The sequence below is a fragment of the Gadus macrocephalus genome, chromosome 23 (genome assembly GCF_031168955.1).
Source record: "Gadus macrocephalus chromosome 23, ASM3116895v1".
Lineage (NCBI taxonomy): Eukaryota > Metazoa > Chordata > Actinopteri > Gadiformes > Gadidae > Gadus > Gadus macrocephalus.
The window spans coordinates 14,438,973-14,466,930 of NC_082404.1; the positions used below are offsets into that span (position 1 = coordinate 14,438,973).

Consider the following 27,958-nt stretch of genomic DNA (forward strand, 5'->3'; position numbering starts at 1 on the left):
CGTTCACTGTCTATCTGTCTCTCGCTCTCTCGATTATTTTTGTATAAAACAATATTTTGTGTTTTGTACATAAATCATTCATGGTGTGAAATAACTTGATGTTGAAATGTCACTCCGCTCTCCTCTTCGTCTGCCAGGTAATTCAAATGTTTTCCTGGCCAGTGGAACAAGCCTTCTGTCCTTGTGTGCATGTTAGCATCAGGTGCATATGTTAACATCATATGTTAGCATCATGCGCATGTGTAAGCATCGTATGTTAGCAATGCATCATATGTTTCATCATGTGAATATGCAAACATCGTATGTTTGCATCATTTGCATCTGTTAGCATCCTATGGTAGCATCATTTGCATATGGTAGCATCAGGTGCATATGGTCGAATTATTCGAATATTTTAGCATCATATGTTAGCATCATGTGTGTTCGCATATGTTAGCATCCTACATGTGTGGTTGTGCAGAGAGAGAAAGAAAGACTGTAACAACACCTCTTCACATCTATGTATCCATCACTCTTCTATATTTCATCTACTCCGTCTCCCTATCTGTTTACCTTTCCAACTGAACCCCATGAAGGGATTCCTCAGGGACTCAGTCCCAGGCTGCTGGCCCCACGGAGGGGACCGGTCACCAGAGAGTCAGTCCCAGGCTGCTGGCCCCACGGAGGGGACCGGTCACCAGAGAGTCAGTCCCAGGCTCCTGCCCCCTCCAGGACTCTGACTAGCTGTGGATCATCAGGTCTGTGTGCGTCGCCGTCAGCCAGCAACTCAGAGTCACTTGTCGCCGGGAAATATAAGCAGGAGGCTTTCAGAAACATAAAAGAGGCATGGTGTGAGAGAGAGAGGGGGAGAGGAGGAGAGAGGGGAGAGAGGAGAGAGGGGAGAGAGGGGCGAGAGAGAATCACAGAGTGTGACAAATGTTAAATATTAGAAGTGAAGGAGGAGGCAAAGGGTGGGTGGTAGAGATAGAGAGAAGATAGAGGTGTGTGTGTGTGTGTGTGTGTGTGTGTGTGTGCGTGCGTGCGTGCGTGCGTGCGTGCGTGTGCGTGAGTGCGTGTGTGTGTGTGTGTGTGCGTGCGTGTGCGTGCGTGCGTGCGTGTGCGTGCGCGTGCGGGTGCGTCTGTGTACGCACATGCATCTGATTTGTATGTGAGAAAGGGAAGAAAAAGCAATAGGTGGTGCCTGGTCATATTAGATGTTCTTTTCATATAAGGCTGATGCACATTGCTGGGTGACACTGACATTGCATAAACCAATATTGTCTTGTTCACACTAAAATATGGGCAGGCACAAACACACACAAACACACACTTACAAACACACAAACATCTCCCCCGGTTCTTATGTAAATACAAGATTGGCCACTGGTGCGAAAGAGAGAGAGGAAATGGATAGAACCACATGATGCTACAGAATGAACTGCGAGCCTTTGTGTGCGTCGTTATTCTGGATGTCAGTTGTGTAACAGCTGCGGAGATGGCAGCAGCGCCTCCAAGTGGCTGTGATCGGTATATCACCTGTGACGCGGAACCACTGCAGTGGACCGTGTTGCCTTCCTCTGACAAGATAACACCCCGACATCTTCACTTCTCCTCCACCCACCTCCTGTTCCTCTTATCTCCTCTCCTTCACCCATCCCCATTTCTCCTCCGCTGAACAAGACTTCATCCAGAAGAGATGTACCTTCATGAGGTGTGAAGCACTGGGATTTCAAAGCCTTTGGACTCACGGATTTTTGGGGAGGATTTAATTGATAATGATATTATTGATTATTGTCTTAAATATCGATATTTTTATCTGAAGAATAACAACGTTTAGAGAACGATAGTTTACTCATTACAATATTAATATAAATAAAAAACATTTGGAGACCAATCCATTTTAAACAATTTCTTCTGGTATTTCATGTAGATCCAGTTAATTTTAACCCATTACGTTTCATAACTTTTATAATACAACCCCTTTGTGATTGCGTTACACCATGCTATAATATATGGTCTGATTGAAAATTAACAACATTTAAAAATACTAAATATTTTTCATTCGAGTCATTGCCGTAGGCCTCTAATAATAACAATATCATAAAGTTCGGATTGTAATGCCAATAATGTAATAATAATGTTATAATGGGATAATATAATGTAAAATGTGGTGATGATAATAATAGTAATACAATAATTTGATAATAATTGTATAATGTTATAATAATAATGTAATAATAACAATATCATTATGTTGAACAATACCATCTTGCCAAGAGACTTCATTGGTTCTAATAAGTAATATGGTCTCGATATAGTCTTGAAATTATAGTATTTTTCAAATAATTATTATGTAGGCACCACAAAAATGTAAGAAAACTATTGGTTAATAGAAAATATGGACTTTCTGCGTGTCTGTTCCTTCTCCCTGAGGCCAAACCATCAGTTTACCAGAGTCTGTCTTAATGGTGTGGCTTGATTTCATCGCCCCAGCTTTCAATCTATGTTTCTATTAAATCACTAAGGAGGGGAGTGTGCGTAACTGTGTGTAACTGTGCGTGACTGTGCATAGGTGTGGGTTTGTTTTTGTTTGTTTGTGTGTGAGTGTGTTTGTGTGTGCCTGCATGTGCATGACTGTTCCTGTCTGTTTGAGTGTATGTGTGTGTGTGCAACTGTGTATGCAAGTGTATGTGAATGTGTATGTGTGTGTGTTTGTTTGAGATTGTGTGTGTGTGTGTGTGTGTGTGTGTGTGTGTGTGTGTGTGTGTGTGTGTGTGTGTGTGTGTGTGTGTGTGTGTGTGTGTGTGTGCGTGCGTGCGTGCGTGCGTGCGTGCGTGCGTGCGTGCGTGTGTTGTGTGGCGATGTGGAGGACGTTGTCTTTAATGAGGTGCCTGAATGCTTTCTACCAAGGGTTCAATGACAATGGCTCTTGATTTGCTGCCATTACAGATTGAATGCAGTGCATGCCGTCTTATTTTAGCTCCCTCTTCCTACACTTCATTCAGAGAATTTTTTCAAAAGGATAGTCATGGTATTAAAGAATATAATAGAACCTATGCAGTGAAGATATGTACAGTGAAACTCAACAGGCAACTCGATTGTTATTAGGTTGGTTAGCTTACTATAATAATTATAATAATGAATTATAATAATAATTATAATCGTAATAGTCCTAACAATAATGATGATTTTGATGATTATGATTATCATCATTATTATTGTTATCATCGTTTAAATTATACAAACTAGGTTAATCATAACAGAGGATAAAGATGGAGAGCTCCGATCTGCCTCACGAGGAGACGCGCCTTCTGATTGGCTAGTGGCCTGGTACCCAGATCACGGAGGATGGTTCTGATTGGCTGTCGGCCTGGTACCCAGATCACGGAGAATGGAGGATGAGACTTGTGGTTCTCGCGTGCACGGGGCTCTTTTCCGGAGGTTGTGTTGATGTGATGGGGATAGGGTTAGGGTTATCTCCTTCACCATCAGAGTCCTGACCGGCCGATGAGGTCCGTGACGCCGAGAGACCCACCGGATATGATCACCGACCGCACGTGCATCAGGTAGGTGGCGCGTGGCGGGGGGCTTTGGACACCGCAGCGGTCCCGGTGCTTAACGGTGGACCTCGGTGTCCGGTGGACCTCGGTGTACGTTCCGGGCTCTAACCGCGGGCCGTCTGTTTAAACGATGTCCCGACCCGCCGTCTACGTCCCGTTTAATCGGCTGAGACCAGTCCAGAGATTCTGCCTAAACGAGGCCTCTCATGTCTTCCTCTTAGCCCGAGGATACCGAGCATCACACGTGTCACGTGTCATGTGTATCACCTGTCTCACCTGTCTCTCAGCTGTGTCTCACCTGTTTGGCGCCTCTCCCGGTGGACATGACGTCACCCCCAACATCCGCTGTATGTGCAGAGAGGCTGTGTTGATGAGCAGACACAGATAATTATTCTCAGGTGATTAATGAAGAGTCTTACATCTCATCACTGAGACAATAATCTGTGGGTTTATCAGTCGTCTCCCATAGAACATCATTGATCCAATACCTGATGTTGTGCCCTGACAGCCACTCATAATAATAATAATGAGACAGTGGAAGGCTTGACTCTGCTTCACTTGTTGTTCCCTGGGGTTGTTCCTGCATCTTAAGCCTCCCTGATGCGATGTGAGGATCTGAAGGTATAGAGGCTCACAGCATCGGGCTGTGGGTCGGCTAGTCTTAAGGTATATGGCTCCAGTGTCTGCTAGTAGAGGCTTAGGGCTCCACTGTCTGCTAGTTTTAAGGTATAGAGGCTTAGGGCTTCACTGTCTGCTAGTTTTAAGGTATAGAGGCTTAGGGCTTCACTGTCTGCTAGTTTTAAGGTATAGAGGCTTAGGGCTATACTGTCTAGTGTCTGCTAGTCTGAAGGTATAGAGGCATAGGGCTTCACTGTCTGCTAGTCTTAAGGTATAGAGGCTCAAAGCATAGGGCTTCACTGTCTGCTAATCTCACTGTCCTCCTGCACCAAGTGAACCGATACAAGAACACAACCTGTTGTGGGTTTTGGGCCCTGTGAACTCATCCAGCCGTTATGAAGGTACATGATCTCTGTGTTAAGGGAACAGCTCTGTGTTTAGAGAACATCTCTGTGTTAAGGGAACAGCTCTGTGTTTAGAGAACATCTCTGTGTTTAGAGAACCTCATCTCTGTGTTCAATGATCAAACTTTGAACAGTACAGCAAAAATATTTTTAAATTAAAATCCAATTGATCTGAACCTAACAAGACGGACTGTTGTTCATCAAGTAGAATACATTGTCAAACATTGTCATTGTGTGGGTGTGGGTGTGTGTGTGTTTGTGTGGGTGGAAACCTGGGCACTTATTGAGATGCAAAGCTTCATTATTTATGGATCAATCCTTCTTACATTGTTGCCTTGCCTGAGTATGTGTGTGCGTGCATTATTGATTGTTTAGGCCTTATAAAGCCTAAATTGCAGCCAATCATATTCATATCATGATATAAAACAGTTCCTCAGTATTTGCTCTGATTTGAAGCTGTCTGTGTGTTCGCTGGAATGCTATCAACAATGAATAATGTCGACCAGACATGGAAACTTTGGTAATTAACTGTAATTGATGCTAGTTTGTGTGGCTAGCGGTGATGCTAGGTTAGGTGGCTAGCAGTGATGCTAATTTGGGCGGCTAGCAGTGATGCTAGTTTGTGTGGCTAGCGGTGATGATAGGTAGACGGCTATTAGTGATGCTAGTTTGGGCGGCATTGCTTGGCAGAGCAGAGCGCAAAGTCTTCCACTGGTCATTGGGAAAAGGTGTCTCCAATGTTATTGAGTGCCATTTGCAACCTGTAATGGAATCAGAGCTCCTCATTCCTAGAGGAAGCCATGTTCCTGCTGCTGGCTAGTGCTCAGCTAACAGAAACATCCTGCTGAGAGATGGCTGCGGCATTGATCGGGAAGAGCCGTAATGTGTCCAGATTGTGTTAGGGGAGGTAGAGTAATGGGTCCTTTGGCTCTGTTGGGTCCTCTCCAGGAGACTCACAGGGGGAACCACCTCTGCTCTCCTGTTCACAGTGATGACGGGATCGGCCATCAGAGATGGAGCTAATGGTTCAGATACAGAAGTATGGGCAGGAATAGTGAAGGAAAATAGTATACACGCACGCACGCACTCACACGCACACGCGCACACACACACACACACACACACACACACACCTCGTCTATTGAGTTGTGTTGAGGATGTTGATCTCACATGTTGGCCCTGCATTTCTATAATAAACGATCTGACATTCATCAGGGATAGGACAATAAATATATCAGAATCACACTGTTTGAAGGATCAATATATCAGAATCCCAAGGTTCAACACCTAAACTGTAACACAGCAGAAAGTTGTTCATGTAAATCTGAGCTTGAACTGTGTAGCTGTAAAATAATCCTCACTTTATGTACGGATTAAAGTCTGCAGATTAATATCTAAATTATTAAACCGAAATGTATTTCCATCTGGATGTATTGCTAAATCTATAATTAGTTACCAACCCAGCAGCGTAAACATTAAATTATGTCATCAAATAAACTCAAGTTCCCACGTCAGACAGTGTCGTTATTAGCTTAGTTGTCAGTATCTTAAAAATGGAGGCTGGATGAAAGCATTTCCCGTAGAAGAGGTAAAGAACCCAAAGACAGTGAGACCCCAATGCCTCCAATCCCCCCGTTACGACAGGCCCACCTGAACCCTCCATTTCTCACGCTTTATTTCACGGATACAATTTGATTTGATCCATTGCAATGTAGAAACGTGCAAACACATACTTTACAACCCAATCCGTTTGTCAAGTGTGTGTGTTCTCTCACTCTCGTACTAACCCTTTTACGCTGAAAGATCAATATGCCTTAATCGAATGGTTCTGCCTTGTTCAGATAAGCTTGTTCTGGTAGAGTGGGAACAATAGCTCCACACGAGCAGCACCGAAGAGACATCCAGGAGAGAAGCTCTCTGCGTAACTTAGTTAGGCACAAAGCAGAGAGAGATGTTTAAGGGACAAACATTGAGACGGGGAGACAGAGCAAGCGATCGGTAATCCATTCCGGTTACACTGTGGACAACAGAGTGTTGTTGTGGGAGGAAGAAAGCTTTTGAGCAATCCCTTATCTTACTTTGCAGGCTTTCAAGATTCCCCGCTGCAATGCAAACCATGTTGTTGTCTGCAGACACGCATTAAATGTCTTTCCATGGTCTATTTGTGTCAGTCTTATTGAGCCCTTAATGTCTCCTGTCCCATTCTGTCACATGATGTCGATTCAATTTGTTTTCCGATGTTCACTCTAAATTCTTTTGTGTCCTGATCAAAATGAGGTATGACCATTTCACTCCTTCTGTCTTGAGGCTCAGATGCTCTTTGTTCTCAGAACCAAAACCGATTTGGCTAATCCGTGCAGGGCTGCCAACTGCTTGAAGCAGCAGGTCAGGCAGATGGGGGGATATAACCCAAACTCAGGTCTGCTTCAGAATCAGAGGAAAGATGGAGGAAGCTTGCAAACCGTGATTCAGATGATATTCTTCTACAAACACTGCTTGATGGGTGTACTACCTAGTTAGGTCATTAAGCGAAATTAAGTATGGGAGCAGGCATTTCTGTGAGGTCGCTCGTGGATTTCTGCAAAGTAGTTTAGAGGCTCACAGATTTGGTTTGTGGACGTAAACATTGCTAACCATTTGAGCCAGTAAACCAGGATCCACGCTTGGCCTCCTCCTGCCCAGGGCCGCTGGGGCTCCATGAGACCCACGCCCCCCCCTAGCGTGTCTCTGGGATGCAGAGACCTATCATCATCTCTATAAATCTGAATCCAACCCACTCTAGGAAAACCACACTGAGCATGTCCAGATACGCTGAATGTTTATTGTGCCTCCTTGGGGTCAATCATATTTACTGTTTTATGAATTAAATTAAACGAGTGCCCTTTGAAAGTTGTGTTTGGACTGTTAGTATCTAAGACTGTTAGTATCTATTGGACTGTCACTGCTAAGTACAGCAGTCAGATGCCTTCAGGTTATTTTCATGTGTGAGCATGTTAGCAAAATATACTTAAACCGATAACAGCTGGAAAATCTCTTTCAAGAGTTTGTAACATAACGTATAGCCATGAATGTGAAGCATGATACGCTGCTAAACTAACTCAACACCTTGCTTTAGTTTACAAAACTGCTTGTTGGCCAAGAGAGCTGTCAATCAGGGCAGAGATGCCCCGGTCATGTCTTATTACACTCTGTCCCTCACTATAATCACTGTTGTCTGGTTCTGGTCTCTCTGTAATGTGTCTGCCCTTCTCCCAGGTGTTGCTCTGTTTGGAGTTGATCAGTCATTATGCTGACACACCTGTGTAGCATTAAGGTCAGTACCCTGTGTGTGTGTGTGTGTGTGTGTGTGTGTGTGTGTGTGTGTGTGTGTGTGTGTGTGTGTGTGTGTGTGTGTGTGTGTGTGTGTGTGTGTGTGTGTGTGTGTGTGTGTGTGCTCTCTACAAAGATACCATCCATAGTCGTTGAGGGATGTTGAAGAGCCTACTCTCCTTCTGCAGAATACATACCATAATGCTCTCCTTCTGCAGAATACATACCATAATGCTCTCCTTCTGCAGAATACATACCATAATACTCTCCTTCTGCAGAATACATACCATAATGCTCTCCTTCTGCAGAATACATACCATAATGCTCTCCTTCTGCAGAATGCATACCATAATACTCTACTTCTGCAGAATACATACCATAATACTCTCCTTCTGCAGAATACATACCATAATGCTCTCCTTCTGCAGAATGCATACCATAATACTCTACTTCTGCAGAATACATACTATAATACTCTCCTTCTGCAGAATACATACCATAATGCTCTCCTGCAGAATGCATACCATAATACTCTACTTCTGCAGAATACATACCTTAATGCTCTCCTTCTGCAGAACGCATACCATAATACTCTACTCGTGCAGAATACATACCATAATGCTCTCCTTCTGCAGAATACATACCATAATGCTCTCCTTCTGCAGAATACATACCATAATAGGCTGCTGGGGCTGGCAGCCATGGCCTCCCCCACCCGGAGCAGCCAGAGCTGGCGGCCGTGTAAAGACGCCGGTAGCCTTGGTTACGGCCCGGAGAGCCTGGGGGGCCGGGGGCCGACCCGGGCCCCCTTGGCCCCGGGCCTGGCGCGGGCCAGCAGCGACCCCGACCTGCCGGCCCCGGAGAGCCGCTCCACGCTGGCGCTCAGCTGCTGCCACTACACCGTGGGCCAGAGCCAGGACCTGGTGCTCACCTGGGACATCAGGGAGCAGGTGGACGCCGGGGACTGGATCGGGATGTACCACGTGGGTGAGTCGCCCTGGGGTCTGATCGGGATGTACCACTTGGGTGAGTCGCCCTGGGGTCTGATCGGGATGTACCACGTGGGTGAGTCGCCCTGGGGTCTGATAGGGATGTACCACATGGGTGAGTTACCCTGGGATCTGATCGGGATGTACCACGTGGGTGAGTCACCCCGGGGTCTGATCGGGATGTACCACGTGGGTGAGTTACCCTGGGGTCTGATCGGGATGTACCACGTGGGTGAGTTACCCTGTCTGATCGGGATGTACCACGTGGTTGAGTTACCCTGTCTGATCGGGATGTACCACCTGGGTGAGTTAACCTGGGGTCTGATCGAGATGTACCACATGGGTAAGTTACCCTGTCTGATAGGGATGTACCACCTGGGTGAGTTACCCTAATGCCCATGCTGTCCTGTCAGTGAGGGTTCAGCCCTACTGAATAGAAGCTCTTCAACCCATTTTTATGGCCCAAAAAGAAATGCCTGTGACCATGTACATGGAATGACATTGTTTGATAAAGTTTATTTAACATTATGTAGTATAGAGATAGTAACAGGTTAAACTTCTTAATTCTTGCTGTGTGTGTCTTTCAGACGAGCCTCTGTCTGAGAACTTCCTGGACTATAAGAACAGGGGAGTCAACGGCTCTAAGAAGGGACAGATCGTCTGGAAGATCGAAGCCACCTCCTACCTCCCTGAGTGTAAGTATGAAGAAGGTGTTCTTTTGGACTTGTCATTGAGCTTTAGGAGGCGTCCCGGTCACACGCCACAAGGGGGAAACAGGGTTTCTGTCCTGGTAAGCCTGTTAATGTGATGGTACCATGATGATTGTGAGGGTGTTTCCTTCTTCTGCATTTAAAGGTTACATAGCTCATGTTTGTTTGTAGTGTCGTCCTAAAATCCCCGGCTAGAAAACCGTCAATAAATGCCAAAGATGGAAACTCTGAGTACCAGTACTGCCTGATTGGCTGCGTTGATGCTGCTGTGTGCGTATCTTGTGTCCGCCATTGGGTGCACTGCCGCTGGCTGTTATTTTGAAAGGACAGGATTGAAAATCTTCCTCCAAACCTAATTATTTATTCAACAGGTTATTGTGCATTTTAAACACACACTTCAAGTATAGAATTCTTGTTTATTTAAGAAAAAAAAAATATTTTCAAATAGAAAAATCTATAAACCATTCCCGGGGATCTCCCTATCGTCCGGCATCCGGATCAAAATGCCAATTATTCAATAGCTTTTCAAACCAAAGAAGAATACGTTGCAGTTAATGTGTTGAGGGAGATTCTTTCCCAAGACACAGCTTTTAACCCTGATTTTGGTGAAAGTAAAGATCTTTATCCCCCACAAATAACCCCAGAGCATTATGGGTGGCGGACGATCTGATAGGGAGAAGGTTAACGTCGGGTAGTCTCACCGGAGGTGGTGAACATCACGTCATCAAAGCAATCTCTGGTTATTGTTTGGATCCGCACCCTGATGTTGGTGGTGTGGTTAATGCTGCAGCTGCTGCTGGCACCAGGTGGCGAGGGTAGAGACGGTAGAGACCGGGGAGACCGGGAGGGAGAAACACGACACCCTGAGAGAGGAGAGAGGAGCTGAGAGAGCGAGGGGGTGGGGAGATAGGAAACACGGATAAAGACGCATTGATTTGTGATTCAAGTCTTTCTCCCCATGGGGGGAAATTGACACTTAAGCTAGTGGATATCTACCTTGTCGGTGTGTGCGTGTGCGTGTGTGTGTGTGTGTGTGTGTGTGTGTGTGTGTGTGTGTGTGTGTGTGTGTGTGTGTGTGTGTGTGTGTGTGTGTGTGTGTGTTCCAAGATTCATTGAAGACACCTAATGTGCTACCGGTTGAAACATAGAGAATATACGGCCTCTTCGGTGGTTTGACTCGGTGCTAAATCACTGTCACAGCTTTATGCGTTTCCTCCTCTGTTTATCTGCTCTTTCCTTGATCCTCATCCACACTGACACGCCCCCACTGGCCAAGGCTGTCTGGTCCCTTCCGCCGTCCATGCTAGTTATCTAGCTGCCCTGTTATCTAAACGGAAGAAAAACAGGTCTTTCATGAACAGCCAAACAAAGGGATAGTTGTACTACTTTGATGATGTGATGATGTCTCAGGGTGCGATCATGTGATTGATATCACGACGTGCAACATTGGGAAGGAATGCGATTATTTAAAATGTAATTTGAGGCGCTTGAAGCTAGAGAATAAGGAAAGAAAGGTTGTTGTGCTTCAGGTACTCCCACGGTACCGCTGGTTATAATGGACCTCTCTCCCTCCCTCCCTCCATTTCTCCCTCCTTCCCTCTCCTCCCACTCTCTCCTCCCTCTACTCGATCCCTCCCTCCCTCCCTCCCTCCCTCTCTCCTCCCTCCCTCTCTCCTCCCTCCCTCCCACCTTCCCTCTCCTCCCTCTCACCTCCCACTCTCTCATCCCTCTACTCCATCCCTCCCTCCCTCCCTCTCTCCCCCCCCTCAGCGGGGGGCCCCCTGTGCTTCAGGTACTACCACGGAGGGACGGGCGCCCTGCGAGCCACCACCCCCACCCTCACCGTCACCACCCCCGCTGCCCCTGTGAGTTGAGGCACTAACCCTAACCCTAACCCGTGAATAGAGATGGTGGAGAACCCCAGCCACCCAACAGAGATGAATGTACATTTGATACAATTAACATTAAATTCTACCGATTCGATTTGGCACCACATCCTATTATGTTGTTATTATGTTGGCTTTATTCTTTTTAAGGAAAAAGTATGAACGAAGAATCATCAAATGCTCATTATTTTGGTAGTCAGTGCCTAGTGACCTAAAACAATACAGAATCAGATACAGGGTTCTAAAAAAAAAGCTAGAGAAAGTCATCTGCTGTCCTTGCCCACAAAACAACAGTTTGGGGTGATTTATCTTTTACCCTGACTCTGAATATGTGTATTTAATGTGCCTGTCTGCAAAATACATTTCTGGAATATATTGCAGTGAAAGTGACGGATGTTTATGAATACTGTGATGATGTCAGGATGTGATCTTCAAGTCAAGGTAGGATCAGGATTCGTATACGAAGGACATGTTTTTTCCCGATGATAAGTGGTAAATAGAAGTAGAAACGGAAAGCAAAGTAAGAAATGTGTTGCTAGTTTTTTGTCAATGTCACGACTCAGCCAACCGTCAGCCCCAGAGAGCTCTGGGTGGAGCAGGTCCTCTCTGGGTGGAGCAGGTCCTCTGTGGGTGGAGCAGCTCCTCTGTGGGTGGAGCAGGTCCTCTCTGGGTGGAGCAGCTCCTCTCTGGGTAGAGCAGCTCCTCTGTGGGTGGAGCAGCTCCTCTCTGGGTGGAGCAGGTCCTCTCTGGGTGGAGCAGCTCCTCTGTGGGTGGAGCAGCTCCTCTCTGGGTGGAGCAGCTCCTCTGTGGGTGGAGCAGCTCCTCTGCGGGTGGAGCAGGTCCTCTCTGGGTGGAGCAGCTCCTCTCTGGGTGGAGCAGCTCCTCTTTGGGTGGAGCAGCTCCTCTTTGGGTGGAGCAGCTCCTCTCTGGACGGAGCAGCTCCTCTCTGGCTCTGGACGGAGCAGCTCCTCTCTGGCTCTGGACGGAGCAGCTCCTCTGTGGGTGGAGCAGCTCCTCTCTGGGTGGAGCAGCTCCTCTCTAGCCCTGGGAGGAGCAGGTCCTCTCTGGGTGGAGCAGCTCCTCTCTGGGTGGAGGTTGCTCCTCTCTGGGTGGAGCAGCTCCTCTCTGGGTAGAGCAGCTCCTCTCTGGCCCTGGGTGGAGCAGGTCCTCTCTGGGTGGAGAAGCTCCTCTCTGGGTGGAGGTAGCTCCTCTTTGGGTGGAGGTTGCTCCTCTCTGGCCCTGGGTGGAGCAGCTCCTCTCTGGGTGGAGGTAACTCGTCTTTGGGTGGAGGTTGCTCCTCTCTGGCCCTGGGTGGAGCAGCTCCTCTCTGGGTGGAGGTTGCTCCTCTCTGGCCCTGGGTGGGGGTGGCTCTCAGGTTACTGCAGGACTTCCGTTCGCTCCCTGGTTCACTGCGGACGCTGAGGAGTCCTGAACACGATCCACAACCCGCAGGCAGAGGTTTAAAAATAACCCCTGGATCAATAGGGAGCGAGAGAGGGAAGGGTAGAGGGTGAGAGAGAGAGAAGAGAAGGGGGAGAGAGAACTGACCCTCTCTCCCCCTTTTTCTGTGAACAGAGAAAGGACAGATGGGATGTCGGGTTGTATAGTTTGAATCAGAAACCGGACGACGGAGGCAAGAGGCGGCAGATTTAGAGGAGGTGGTGCATAGGGTGTTTGGAGCTTAAGAAGCTTTTTGGGAGTCATGGAGGGCATCTGTCATCCGCTGTGGCCCCTTTGTGAGAAGAGGATGAAGAGGTGGCCCCAACTGCGCTGGAGAGCCCGGGTAACCACAGCTCAGTCACCTCCATCACCTCCATCACCTCCATCACCCTCATCACCTTCATCGCTGTCCTCCTCCAGCAACCCAGCGGGGAAGAGCTGATTGGCTTAGCATCGCATGGCTTTACTTTGTAACCTTCTAGGTTAGGTTAGGGTTAGCTTAACCCTTTACTTTGTTATGTTCTGGGTTAGTTTACTGTAAGCTTAACCCTTTACTTTGTAACCTTCTAGGTTAGTTTAGGGATAGTTTAGTGTTAACCTAACCCCATACTTTGTAATATTATGGGTTAGGTTAGGGTTAGTTTAGGTTTAGCCTAACCCTACTTTGTATCCTTCTGGGGCCTAAGCAAGCACCAGGACTCCAATTCTCACCAGGTCTTGTCTCTCCCCGAGTGTCTCACCAGGTCTTGTCCCTCCCCAGGTGTCTCATCAGGTCTTGTCTCTCCCCAGGTGTCTCACCAGGTCTTGTCTCTCCCCAGGTCTCTCACCAGGTCTTGTCTCTCCCCAGGTGAAACCGGTGGTGAGTCCAGAAGCCCACCACGGACTCGGCGGCCGCAGACTCATAAACTTCTCGCTGTCAGGTGGGCGCCTGTCTTTCTCTTGTCTCTCTCGTATCCCTAACCCTAACACTAATGAATCGAAACTGAAACCTAAAGGGGGAATGTAAAATATGTACAGAATCATTGTAAATCAGGGACACTGTAAGGGCAAGCCATTAACTAGGTTGAAAAAATATTGATATAAGTTTTGCTCTCACAAATCATACATCTTACTTGAGTACTGTCCCAGTTCTATTCTGCCATTCTAGCAATCTTTAAAAACAAGGCAGCATTTGCTTTCCTCCTTTTTCAATAAAGCGGAAATGTTTCTATATCTATATCTATAGAATCGTAGAAGGACAACAATGGATGGCTTTTGTGACATTTCTTCCCGTCGCATATTTGTGTTGAATTTGTTCCGTTCTTATTGAGCATGTGTAGATCCTCCTTGGAGGTATATCTGGCACCCTCCTGACTATATATTCCTTGTCCCTGTTGCCAGACGTCCAGGCACTGGGACTGAAGAAGGGAATGTTCTTCAACCCAGACCCGTACCTGAAGCTTTCTGTTCAGCCTGGGAAGCACAGCGCCTTCCCCTCACTGCCCCATCACGGCCAGGACAAACGCTCGGCCATCAGCTGCAACACAGTCAACCCTCAGTGGAGCAGAGAGGTGAGGGGAATCTCTCTCTCTCTCTCTCTCTCTCTCTCTCTCTCTCTCTCTCTCTCTCTCTCTCTCTCTCTCTCTCTCTCTCTCTCTCTCTCTCTCTCTCTCTCTCTCTCTCTCTCTCTCTCTCTCTCTCTCTCTCTCTCTCTCTCTCTCTCTCTCTCTCTCTCTCTCTCTCTCTCTCTCTCTTAAATATATATATATAGTAGAAATAGTATGTTGTTTGTAGTGCTATGTTTTGATGACCAGCATCTACCTGACCAAAATGTCCTATATATATGAAAACTCCTAGATAGTTCCAACCAGTGCTGTATTTTGCAGCTAGCATAGTGGTACTTCAGTGAACTGATTCTATTCAATGACTGGATGTTCCCTGAGAACGCTAGTGACAGTCCATGGCAATTTGGGCGGCAATGCGAGTGCAAGTGTCTGTGCCGGTGTGACTGTCAATTTTATTAAGATATATTTTATTTCATCTCAGACAGAAAATTAGGGTAATGAGCACGCCTTCATGTGCAAATGTATCAATCAGACACAAACACAGTGGCACTTACAAACACCGCTCTATAAGTCATAATGCAGGCACCCCATAGAGTGTCGAAACTAAAGAAAAGTTGGATATCGTTGGTGTTATTAATATTGTCCTACTTATAAGAAGTTCTTATATTCTGAAGATCTACACGGTAAGAGTAATGCTGGCGGTTAACAGCACTACTTCAATGAAATCAAGTCTACCCAGTATCTGCTCAACAAATTTCAGCTCAACCCAGTATCGGTTTGCTTTCTTCTCGTTCTTCTGTTTATTGCCGATTGTTGTTTTGTGTTCATCATGTGAACAAGGAGGCGTCCTTATGACCCAGTCCTCTGTTCTTCTGAGAGACACCCAACCACTGACTCGATGTGCCCCTCTCTCCCTCTCCTCCCTACCCAGAGGTTCAGCTTCCTGTCCCTGCCCACCGACGTGCTGGAGATCGAAGTCAAGGACAAGTTCGCCAAGAGTCGACCGATCATCAGACGCTTCCTGGGCAAACTCTGTGTCCCCGTGCAGAGGCTTTTGGAGAAGAACGCCATCGGGTCAGTATGAGATCAAAGCTCCTGGGAGAACTAGCCTTCATCTGAAGAGTTCACTGATCAGTTACGGAGGCCATAGCCTTCATCTGAAGAGTTCACCGATCAGTTATGGAGGACGTAGCCTTCATCTGAAGAGTTCACCGATCAGTTATGGAGGACGTAGCCTTCATCTGAAGAGTTGACTGATCATCACTATCTCTTACCCTAACCCTAACCCAATAACCACCAATATTAAAACTCAATAACACCTTATTTTGCAGACCGTTCATTCCTCATGAAGTAACAGATACCATTAATAACTATTATTTATAGTATGTACACTGGACAGAAACATTGGAACTAATACAACATACAGTTATTTAAGGCCAATGATTATATCTTGATAGATGTGTAATTAATCAGACATTAATAAGTTAAAACACTGTAGTTAATTATGTTTTGGGGAAATTTGCAGATAGATGATTGGCAAAATATGGGTCGATTTGGCCATGGTGCACAGGAGTCATAATTGGTAGTTATTTATGTTTAAATTCATGAATGACTAACAGCATGTTGTCCTCCCTCCACACCTCCCCCTGCCCCAGGGACCGGCTGGTGAGCTACCCTCTGGGCCGCAGACTCCCCACGGAGCAGGTCAGCGGCCAGCTGCAGTTCCGCTTCGAGCTGACCACCTGCATCTACCCAGGTGGGGGCAGAGCAATCGGATTGGTTTAGCACGACGTTAAACATACCGTGACACATCAGGTGCTTGATTGGATTCCTCTCCTGGCAGATGATGAGGAGGTATCCCAAGCCTTGGAGTCGGTCCGCCAGCACGGGGAGACCTGGGTGGAGGCGGAGGACCCCAGTGACGTGGAGGACGCCGACACCCTGAGCCTGGGGGACGACATGCCGGAGTTACCTCTAGACGAAGCCCCCCCCGGCCCGGAGCTCTGCAGCCCCCTCCTGACGCCGCCAGCGCTGGACCTCCGTGTGTCCGGGGAAGCTGCTCCTCTAGAGGCGAAGGAGGAGCCGGGGCCGGAGGTGGGCAGCACTGCTGAGGACGGAGCCGCCGAGACCCAGACGGTGCCCCCGGAGGTCCTCACCGAGGTGGACGGAGGAGAAGAGACCCAGACGGTGCCCCCGGAGGTCCTCACCGAGGTGGACGGAGGAGAAGAGACCCAGACGGTGCCCCCAGAGGTCCTCGAGGAGGTGGAGGGAGGAGAAGAGACCCAGACGGTTCCCCGGGAGGTCCTCACCGAGGTGGACGGAGGAGATGAGAACCAGCCGGTTCCCCCAGAGGTCCTCGAGGAGGTGGAGGGAGGAGCAGAGACCCAGCCTGTGTCTGAAGAGGAGGAGGAGGAGGAGGGAGGATCTGGAGACGCTGCAGAAGGGATGGCGGCTGAACAGGTAGGAGAAGCCGCGGCTGACGTAGGACAAACTCCCGTAGACTCAGCGGAGGACGGAGCGCCTGCTGCTGCCGAGGCTCCCCCTCCGCTGGAGCCTGAGCCTGAGGACGACCTCGTGGAGCCGGACGGAGAGGGAGCGCGGGGCGATGCCGGAGAAGGAGAGCAGGGCGGAATGGAAGAGAACCAGGAAGGCCGACTGGAGGACTGCAGCCCTGCACCTCCTCGCTCCTGCACCTGCCCAGGCACTGCTCCAGCGGTCTGCATCTGCCGGGGCCCCAACCCACCGGGCCCCAACGCACCGGGCCACTCCCCACCGGGCCCCTCCCCACCTCGTAAACGCCCCTGCTCCCTCCCCGTGTCGGAGCTGGAGACCGTCATCGCGGCGTCCTGTGGGCAGCCAGAAACGCCTCGGTCCCATTACATCCGAATCCACCATCTCCTCCATAGTCTGCCTTCTGCCCAGAACAGAGAACCCAGCCAGGAGGACGAGGACGAGGACGAGGAGGAAGAGGAGGATGAGGACGAGGATTCAGAGAACAGGGAGGAGGTGGAGAGCGCCACCCTCCCCAACGCCACGGCAGAAGATGCCACTTGTGTCTCGCTGGAGCTCAAACCGGCCCGAGAGCTAGAGGAGGAGGATGCTGATGAGGAAGATACTCTGTCTCCTACTCAGGTGGGTGTGGTCAGACCTCTGCTCATTACCTTAGTGGGTGTGGTCAGAGCGCTGCTCATTGTCTTAGTGGGTGTGGTCAAATCTCTGCTCATTACCTGGGTGGGTGTGGTCAGACTCCTGCTCATTACCTGAGTGGGGTAGCTGACCCACTCGGCTACCCACATGATGCTGCACATCAAAAGAGACGGTTACAAATAGAAAACAATAAAAATGAATGGTCTACTGCTTGGCCTAAACTGTAGTTTAGGAGGGATCCCTGAGGCCGGTCAGAAGGCCCAAGGAAGTGGACCACAGAGTGTGTTTACTGACATGTCCTCCCATGTGTGATTCTCTGTGGTAACCCCCTCCCTCCCCCTGACCCCCCTCCCTGACCCCCTGCCCCCGCCCTCCCACCCCCCCCCCAGGTCCCAGAGTGTGCCGGGTCCTGCTGCCACCGCGCCCTTCCCCGCAGCCTGTCCATCGAGCGCCTGTCGGAGCTCAACCACCTCCTGGAGGGCGAGAGGGGCGGGGGGGGAGACCCTGGGGGGCGGGGCGGGGGGGGCGAGGAGGGGGACGCCGGCCGCAGGGGCCGGCGGCGTGGCGGAGGCGGCGGCGGCGGCGGCAGCACGTGCCACGCGCCCGGCGAGCACGAGTGCGAACTGTGCGAGGGCTCCTGCCACAGCACTTCCTGTCAAAGCACTTCCTGCCACAGCCGCAGCACTTCCTGCCGGAGCACTTCCTGTTACAGCACGTCCTGCTACAGCACTTCCTGCTACAGCCACTCGGGCTACGACGGCCGGGGGCGGTTCTGCAGCCAGCGGCTGTCGTCGGTGGACAGCACGCGGCGCTCCGGCAGCACCGTGTTCTCCTCCCAGGACGACGAGGACGAGGAGAACAGCGCCTTCGAGAGGGTCCCGGACCCCGACGGCTCCCCGCCCGGCGGGGGGGCCGGGGGCCAGCGGGGGGGACCCTGGAACACCACCCACTGGGGGCCCGAGGGGACGGGGGCAGGCAGCGGGGGGCCCCCAGGGGGGTCCGGCCAGCAGGACGCCATCGGTGAGACCTGCTTACGTCTCACTGCTCTCAGGATTGTATTTTACTGTATCATGTACATGACTTCATGTGTATGTGTCTTTATTTGCGTGTGTCTGCAAGTGTGTCTTCATTTGTGTGCATGTGTATGTGTGGGGGTCTTCATGTGTTTGTGTGTGTGTGTGCGTGTATCCATGTGTGTGTCTCCATGTGTGTGTGTCATGTATGTGTGTTTCTCCACGTGTGTGTCTCCATGTGTGTGTATTTTATGTGTGTATGTTTATCCATGTACGTGCGTCTTTTACCTGTGTGCGTGTCTTCATGTGTGAGTGTTTCTCCACGTGTGTGTCTCCATGTGTGTGTCTTTTATGTGTGTGTGTATGCGTCCATGTGTGTGTTTTCATGCCCTCTCTGGTGTCCTGTAGGCCCTCTTGTCAGCCCCCCTGCTGCCCTGCGGCCTGGCTGGGACCTAGACCATTTCCCCCTCCAATCAGACCACACTTTACCTCCAAGTAAGAACAGGGGCCTCGCGCTCTTACTCTGGAGTCCAGTGTCTTCCCCACCCTCCTCCTCCTCATCCTCCTCATCCTCCCCTCCCTCCTCTTCCTCCTACCCCATCCCCCTATAGATATAGATACATCTATGTAGATATTCAATGTGTACATGTGTTCATGTGTCATGTGCTCCTCCTCTGTGATTGGTCTGGACACGAGCCAGTATCTCTGCATCGGGGTCAGGGTGACGTTTTTGTAACCCTGACCCCTGGTGGACGGCTGCGACGGGGCCTCCTGTTGCCATCTTTCTCTCTTCCTGTTCGGAAGCTCCCTCACACAGACATGATGCACTTTGACCTCCGAACACCAGGGGGGACTCACACCACCAGAGGCTTCGCCATGCCTCCAGGCTGAAGCCTTGATGACGCCGTCGGCCCCTGGTCCCCAGATCAGGCTAGCTCCACTAGCCAGAGCCTCTCCCTAGACCCTTCCTGGTCGACCAGACCTCTCACCCCCCCCCCCCCCCCGCTCTCCCCTGACAGACTGGGAGGCCCGTATCGACAGCCACGGCAGGGTGTTCTACGTGGACCACGTCAACCGGACCACCATGTGGCAGAGACCCAGCCAGCCCCCCCAGTGCTCCCAGGGCCTCCCTCGCTCCGGCTCCACCCAGCAGATGGAGCAGCTCAACAGAAGGTGGGTGGGGAGCGTCAAATTAAGACCCCTTTTGTCCGTTCGGGGCTGCTGTAGAAACACGGCGGACCCCCTCCCTGTGTAGATATTAAATAATCATCCTAAGGAAAACACGGCAGTTCTTGTTTTCATTGGATGACACACTCATTCAAACGTACTTGTAAAAATAATATTCCTTTTCTGCTAAGTCTCTTCCGCCAGATGCCACTAAATGCTACACCCTGCAGCTTTAAGGGAGTCTGCCCTAGGCCTTTCGTGGGATGAGGTTGATGTCATGAAACAGGACCTCCAAAGCCCTTTGAGACCGTAACTGCTCGAACGACGATACAACTACAATAGACTCAACGGCATGTGGTTGGTCCACTGCTGATCCGTACACTGGAACACACATCCAACCAATCAAACGCATGCATCGGTTCGTCAATCGACTCTTGTAACACAAAACGGTTGCACACAAAGAACCACAACTCGGACGTCCCCCTCAGGCAGTTCATGACCCGGGCAGGGTTAGGAGAGAGGGGAGAGAGGCCATCGATAAAGGAGACCGGGCTGGTCCTGTCCATTCTCGAGGCGTGATTCATGACCCATCCTCTCTCCATTAGGTACCAGAACCACCAGAGAACCATGGAGGAGGGGGAGGAGCAGGGGGAGGAGGGGGAGGAGGGGAACAGGAGTCTTGGGAGGAGAGGCAGCCCCGAGGATGGAGGCGTTTCAACAACAGCAGCAGCAGCAGGTACAGAGTTACACAAAGCGCCACTAAAGTGACACCAAGTACCACTAAAGCTACACGAAGCGCCACTAAACCATAAGAAATGGGTCACTGAGTGGACTCCAGCACTGAGTCGTTTAGCAGACGTCTCCATGCGACTAAAATCAAAAGCTGCTGCCAACTTAGTTTAAGAAATTTCAAGTGCAGAGCAGGCATAGGAATAAACAATGCACCATGAGTAGTTACGTATATTATATAGGCTGTTGATAGTCATATCTATATTTAGGTTTTTAGTGGGTAGTGCGAACAGTAGACCACGCATAAAATCGCCGCCTCTGTAAGAGCAAGGAGACATAGCTGTTCACAGAAGTACAATTCACTATTCATGGAGTCCTTGAGGTGCTGTAGTTAACATTAAACATCGATAATGTAAGTGTAATTGAAATATTTTATGTTCCGTATCATCTGTTCTCTCACTCCTCTCTTTACAACACACTCATTTTACAGACAGCCTCTTTAATCTAGCTAGTACTGTGCATTACTTACTTCACCTTTAACCTAGCTACTGTGCATTAGCTACTACACCTTTAATCTAGCTACTGTGCATTAGCCACTGCTAATGGACATGAGTTTAATGCAGACTTGCCTTGCACAATGTTTTTGGAATATCAGTATAATGTTTTTTTCTTCCTCTTGTATGATTGGCTCCAGAGCCAAGGAGAAACCACTTACCTGTCAATCACCAGAGCATTAGCCTTCTGCTTCAGTCCCCCGCTGTCAAGTTCATCACCCACCCAGAGTTCTTCACTGTGCTGCACGCCAACTATGTGAGTACTTTCTCACACACACACACACACACACACACACACACACACACACACACACACACACACACACACACACACACACACACACACACTGTGTGTAAAGACATGCATCATAATCAGTGTTGGGAACGTTACTTTAAAAGGGTAATTAGTTATAGTTACTCACTATTTGTTCCAAAAAGTAACTGAGTTAGTAACTGAATTACTCATTAATAAAAGTAACTACTTACCAGGGAAAGTAACTATTTGCGTTACTGTAAAAAAAGAAAGTTACTATATGTCAAAGAATTTGGAACTGCCCATTCAAGGCCCTGATATACTTCCAACTGAATTTTTATTTGCTTAGCTGCAAAGGCTGTGGAAGTGGAACATCTGCCGAATACTACAGAAAATGACAACTTTTCATCGGATTGCTCCGGACTCGCCATTTCTGCTGCTTCATTGAATCTGTTTGGTGTGTGCGTGTGTGTGTGTGTGTGGCACGCGTGTCCTGGCTCTTGTGTAAAAACACTGGCTCCGATTGGCTACCATGAAACATGACTCTGCCTTAGCAAATCATAATTTCTTATCTCGTTGTTAACCCACCCGGTCTCCTCACTAGCAGTTTGTGTCTGAAGCCAGGGGTGCGTTCGGATTACGCAGTTTATGCAATCAATTCATAGCAACGCACCGCATTTAACATACAGTTACGGTAACGGCGTTGTAACAACGGAAACAGTAATTAGTTAGATTACCCCGTTGCTGAAAAAATAACGACGTTACCTAACGCCGTTCTTTTTAAACGGCGTTATTACAAACACTGATCATAATCCTTAGAACTCACACAGGAACATGAAGGTGTAGACATAGACATACACACACAGCCTCAGAATTCTGGTTCTGTTCTGTTACGGAACATGAGGCCACAGGCAGCTGGATCCAGTTGGCCAACGTTCTTCCCCGGAGAACAGGGGGGTCAGCCCGGGTCAAAGTGAGACGCCGCTGCCTTTCATCTCCAGGCCATCAGTGATGTTCAGCGTGTTGTGAAGATAGCTGATATGTGTTCCACGGGGTAACTTCTGATGTGAACAAATCAAAGATACCCATCAGCCGCTCTGTAGAAGCCGCGAGAGGTCTTCCATCCTTAGACAGAAGGCGGTATCCAAGAGACAGAACAGAAAGTGTAGGGAAGTGTAGCTCCAAATATAAATGTAAATGGACTGCATTTATATAGCGCTTTTCTGACCATCGGCCACCCAAAGCGCTTTACAATGTTGCCTCACATTCACCATTCACGCACACATTCACACACCGACGGCGGAGTCAACCATGCAAGGCGACAGCCAGCTCGTCGGGAGCTAACAGGGTTAGGTGCCTTGCTCAAGGACACCTCGACACTCAGCTAGGAGGAGCCGGGGATTGAACCAGCAACCTTCAGGTTACCAGCCAACCCGCTCTACCTCCTGAGCTACTGCCGCCCCATAAATGGAACTTTGACATTGAAAAAGCAAAGCTACAGATCAGTATGGTGGTAAACCAGCTGCGTGGTCAGTGCTGCTGCCGCACAGCATGAGGTCCTGGGTCCAAACCCTGAGTCTGTAGCTCCACTTTGTGGTCTCCTCTGGTCACTCTCGGTTCCCCTCCCACACCAAAGCCGTAAATGTTAGCTACTTGTGCAGTGACAGTACGGTGTCATCTAAATCGATGGATCATCTTATCAGCTCTCCGTTGTTCGTCGTTAATCCAATCCACATGAAGACCAATCGAACGCTCTCCGTCTCTGAACCAAGGGGGCGTACCGGACGTTCGCCAACAGCTCCTGCGTGAAGCACATGATCCTGAAGGTGCGCCGGGACGCCAGGAACTTTGAGCGCTACCAACACAACCGCGACCTGGTGGTCTTCCTCAACACGTTCGCAGACCCCCGGCTGGAGCTGCCCCGGGGCTGGGAGATGAAGACGGACATGCAGGGCAAGGTGAGGTGGGGGGGGGGGTGAGAGACAACAAAGACAAGACAACAAGCAACACAAAAAAACATAGATGCATCTTACCTGGGGCTTAGTTGAATCAACTCAAAAAAGCATTTTCCCTCTGACCGAGGCAGGGCGTCCATGTTTGACGTCCACTGATATTGACGAGGCTTCGGTCCTCTCTTTCCACTGCAGTCGTTCTTCGTGGACCACAACAGCCGAGCGACCACCTTCATCGACCCGCGGGTCTCCCTGCGGTGCGGCCGCCCGCCCGGCGCCTTCGCCCACCGACCCCACCTGCAGAGGCTGCGCAGCTACAGCGCCGGGGAGGTAGGCCCTCCACCCTCACACTGACCGCCCCCTCCACCCACTGACTGCCCCCTCCACCCACTGACTGCCCCCTCCACCCTCACACTGACCGCCCCCTCCACCCAACACTGACCGCCCCTCCACCCCCAAACAGACCGCCCCTCAACCCACAGACTGCCCCCCCCCCCCCCCACCCACACACTGACCGCCCCTCCACCCACAGTCGTCTCTCCTCACACAGACTTAATCATTAATCATCATAATGGTCATTCATTTAAACAGCACCAGTTATTTGAAAAACCTGAATGGACATTTGGACGGGATGCCACCTTTTCATTGAGAAGATTTTGTCCTCCTCAAGGGTGAAAGGAACAGGAAGTAGTAACAGGAAGTAGGAACAGGAACAGGAAGTAGGAACACCGGGTAGGAACAGGAACAGGAAGTAGGCTGCTGTTCAGACGCAGTACAGCAGCACCGTGCTGGTCCTCCTGACGGACGGTCTCTGTGTGCCTCCAGGCCTCCGACGTCTCCAGACGTCCCGGGTCGTCCCTGAGGGTGCGGCCCCGCGACAGCCTGGTGCCGGCCGCGCGCAGCCAGCAGGACGCCCCCCCGCCAGCAGCACTCTGTAAGCATGTGGAGTACTTAATAGTTTACTATCATAGTTCTTATACATCGTTCTACATTACTATCATAGTACTTATCCATCACTCTACATTACTATCATAGTACTTTCACTTTACACTCTACATCAGGCCTGATTCAAAGTGCAGCTCAACATCTAAACCAGAGCTTCATTAAAGGGCTCACGAAACGTGACTTTATTTATGTATTGCAATGTGCCACTGCATTGTAACAACCCTAGCCCTATTCTTGAGTTAGGATGTTTATTAATGAATGACGAGTTACGACAATGGAAGGCATCTGTGGCACACTGTGACTGAACTATTTGTAGACTGAAATGCTTAATGAGCTTGGGATGAGGGTAGGAGGGGAACCGTCTCTAAACTGGGAGTTGGAGGGGTTGTTTGCAATGAGTTCATTTATTTATTTCATCCTGTAATGGAACAGACACGCGCTGTAGTGTGTGTGTGTGTGTGTGTGTGTGTGTGTGTGTGTGTGTGTGTGTGTGTGTGTGTGTGTGTGTGTGTGTGAGTTCTTACTGTCAGAGGGGGTCACTCTCCTCTCCGTCTCCCTGTCTTCTCCCTAGCCTACAATGACAAGATCGTGGCGTTTCTGTGGCAGCCCAACGTCTTTGACATGTTAGAGGAGCGACAGGCCAGCCTGGCCAGAAACCCTGCACTGAGGTCGGAAGCACGCCCTCTCCAATGCTGGTCTTCTGGTTCTGCCTCCCACACACTAGCACTCACTGGCTCACCGGTCCCCTTCTGCCTACATGGAGGAATGGGAAGCAAACCTATACCAAAACACATCCTCACATTGGAGATACAAACAATGCTGGACGAAGGGTGCACTTAGAAAGTCATGAAACAGATAACCACTGATGTGTTATATATATTCCTAGTTATATACACAGTGAGTCACTGACTTGCTACTAGTTATATACACACTGAGTCACTGACTATCTACTAGTTATATACACAGTGAGCCACTGACTAGCTACTGCTCAGTTATATCCTCAGTGAGTCACTGACTAGCTACTGCTCAGTTATATCCTCAGTGAGTCACTGTCTAGCTACTGCTCAGATATATACTCGGAGAGCCACTGATTTCCCCTGGTCCTTTGCTGTGTGTCCTCCCCTTTCCCCTCTCTCCATTCTCCTCTCTACCTTCCTGTCTCTCACTGCATCTTCATGAATAAAGCATCAAAATGCAAAAAGAAAAGATAAACATCTACAGACATTACACTGGCCATATCCTTTTGAGGACAATTCCGGTCTGGCTGATATATCCATGGTTACAGTCTCCTATCCTCTCACAGAATCAATATCGTTTGGCAAACATGGACCATTCCTTCGGAAGAGCATTCAGCGTGCGCCTGCGACGAATGTCAACAATGGCTAGATAGCGTCTCCGTCTTGTTTAGTCAATGTGATCGGTCAGTCGTTTGTGGACCACAATATCACATTGAATCACCGTACTTCACAAGTACTTTACAAGATGTCTTATCACAAAGACCAAGGTGCTGTTTGCTTTTGTTGAAATCGGTGGCAGGCAGGTTTATGATTAAAGAATCATGCTATTGGTGACAAAGGTTTTAGTGAAGCTAGGAGAGGGATTACGATCGTGAGATCACCCAGCTCTGCATTGTCCTTTAAATCCCCTGACTGAATCCATGTGTGTATATTTATATGTCGCAATACTGCAGGGAGAAGATCCACTACATCAGAACGGAGGGTTCCCAGGCACTAGAGAAGCTGTCGTGTGATGCAGACCTGGTCATACTGCTGAGGTAAAGGTTCTAGAGGAGAAGATGAGTCCTACTGAGGTAAAGGTTCTAGAGGAGAACATGAGTCCTACCGAGGTAAAGGTTCTAGAGGAGAAAATGAGTCCTACCGAGGTAAAGGTTCTAGAGGAGAACATGAGTCCTACTGAGGTAAAGGTTCTAGAGGAGAACATGAGTCCTACTGAGGTAAAGGTTCTAGAGGAGAACATGAGTCCTACCGAGGTAAAGGTTCTAGAGGAGAACATGAGTCCTACTGAGGTAAAGGTTCTAGAGGAGAACATGAGTCCTACTGAGGTAAAGGTTCTAGAGGAGAACATGAGTCCTACCGAGGTAAAGGTTCTAGAGGAGAACATGAGTCCTACTGAGGTAAAGGTTCTAGAGGAGAACATGAGTCCTACCGAGGTAAAGGTTCTAGAGGAGAACATGAGTCCTACTGAGGTAAAGGTTCTAGAGGAGAAGATGAGTCCTACTGAGATAAAGGTTCTGGAGGAGAAGATGAGTCCTACTGAGGTAAAGGTTCTAGAGGAGAACATGAGTCCTACTGAGGTAAAGGTTCTAGAGGAGAACATGAGTCCTACTGAAGTAAGGGTTCTAAAGCGTTCTTCTGTTGTTTATCTTTAGTTTATTCGAGGAGGAGATCATGTCCTTCGTGGCTCCTCACGCCCTCCACACCAGTCGGGGATTCTCCCCTCGCAGCTCCCCCATCGCTTCGCCTCACAGCTCTCCTGGTAGGTCTGCTGCACCCTACTGTATCTCCTACTGTACCCTACTGTATCTCCTACTGTACCCAACTGTATCCTACTTTAAACCCATGTTCATATCTGCATCTCTTATCTCTGGTGAAGGGATAATGTTCCTGTCTCCATCTCTATGTTCCTGTCTCCATCTCTATGTTCATGTCTCCATCTCTATGTTCATGTCTCCATCTCTATGTTCATGTCTCCATCTCTATGTTCATGTCTTCATGTTATGTTTGTGAAATAGAGCACAGCTTACTTGGGTATATTTTCATAAATATCTCCATCCAGGAATGACCCCATTATAAATATACACACACACACACACACATACCACACACATGCACACACACACACCACTCAAAGAGACACACACAGACACACACCACTACACCCACTACACCCACACACACACACACACACACACACACACACACACACACACACACCTCATACCACTTTATCAGAGTTCCATCAAAGGAAAGAGGTTTGCTGTCTGGCTGCTCCCTACCTCTGTGCTGCTCATTATTCTCCTTTAAACTCTTCCTTGTCAAACCGTGACCTGGAAAAGCCTTTCTCCGCTTGTATTATTATCTCTGGGCACAGCAGGGCCTGAATAACGTCTTAGAGACCTCAGCAGCCCTCTGCCAGAACTTCAAGAAATGTGGGCAAAAGAGAACAAGCAAACAACACAATTAATCCTACGGGACACAAACTGTGTGTGTGTGTGTGTGTGTGTGTGTGTGTGTGTGTGTGTGTGTGTGTGTGTGTGTGTGTGTGTGTGTGTGTGTGCTTGTGCCTGTGTGTGTGTGTGTGTGTGTGTGTGTGTGTGTGTGTGTGTGTGTGTGTGTGTGTGTGTGTGCTTGTGCCTGTGTGTGCAGGCCTACAGAGGGCCCCGGCCCCGGCTCCGTATCGTCGAGACTTTGAAGCCAAACTACGAAACTTCTCAAGGAAACTGGAGGCTAAAGGCTACGGCCAGGGGCCGGGCAAGATGAGGTAAGTCTCCTGATCTCTGATCACTACCAAGGAGAACACACACATAGCTTTACTGGACACAGAGTTGACTGTTCATGTCTGGGTAATAAGAGTTGAGAAGTAAAGGAGCCAGAAAGACCGTGATGAAGGTCTGGTCTCCCGCAGGTTGTTGGTCAGGAGGGATCATCTCCTGGAGGGGACCTTTGACCAGGTCATGGCGTTCTCCCGCAAAGAGCTGCAGAAGAACAAGCTCTACGTCAGCTTCCTGGGGGAGGAGGG

General features: G+C 49.2%; 1 protein-coding gene across 1 annotated transcript in view; it reads left to right on the top strand.

The window, feature by feature from the left end:
* Positions 1-3,371: 3,371 nt before the first annotated feature.
* LOC132452948 (E3 ubiquitin-protein ligase HECW1-like) overlaps positions 3,372-27,958 on the top strand; it is a 33,419-nt gene continuing 8,832 nt past the window's right edge. Inside the window, exons 1-23 of the mRNA XM_060045781.1 lie at positions 3,372-3,545; positions 7,817-7,874; positions 8,536-8,857; positions 9,447-9,554; positions 11,340-11,434; positions 13,743-13,815; positions 14,276-14,445; positions 15,371-15,513; positions 16,095-16,195; positions 16,283-17,571; positions 17,976-18,606; positions 19,008-19,094; positions 19,619-19,772; positions 20,372-20,519; positions 21,192-21,305; positions 23,075-23,260; positions 23,450-23,584; positions 24,080-24,188; positions 24,771-24,867; positions 25,890-25,973; positions 26,589-26,695; positions 27,586-27,700; positions 27,845-27,958. Of these exons, the coding sequence (XP_059901764.1) occupies positions 7,848-7,874; positions 8,536-8,857; positions 9,447-9,554; positions 11,340-11,434; positions 13,743-13,815; positions 14,276-14,445; positions 15,371-15,513; positions 16,095-16,195; positions 16,283-17,571; positions 17,976-18,606; positions 19,008-19,094; positions 19,619-19,772; positions 20,372-20,519; positions 21,192-21,305; positions 23,075-23,260; positions 23,450-23,584; positions 24,080-24,188; positions 24,771-24,867; positions 25,890-25,973; positions 26,589-26,695; positions 27,586-27,700; positions 27,845-27,958 (4,409 nt within the window). The 5' untranslated portion in view covers positions 3,372-3,545; positions 7,817-7,847. The remainder of the gene's footprint in view (positions 3,546-7,816; positions 7,875-8,535; positions 8,858-9,446; positions 9,555-11,339; positions 11,435-13,742; positions 13,816-14,275; positions 14,446-15,370; positions 15,514-16,094; positions 16,196-16,282; positions 17,572-17,975; positions 18,607-19,007; positions 19,095-19,618; positions 19,773-20,371; positions 20,520-21,191; positions 21,306-23,074; positions 23,261-23,449; positions 23,585-24,079; positions 24,189-24,770; positions 24,868-25,889; positions 25,974-26,588; positions 26,696-27,585; positions 27,701-27,844) is intronic.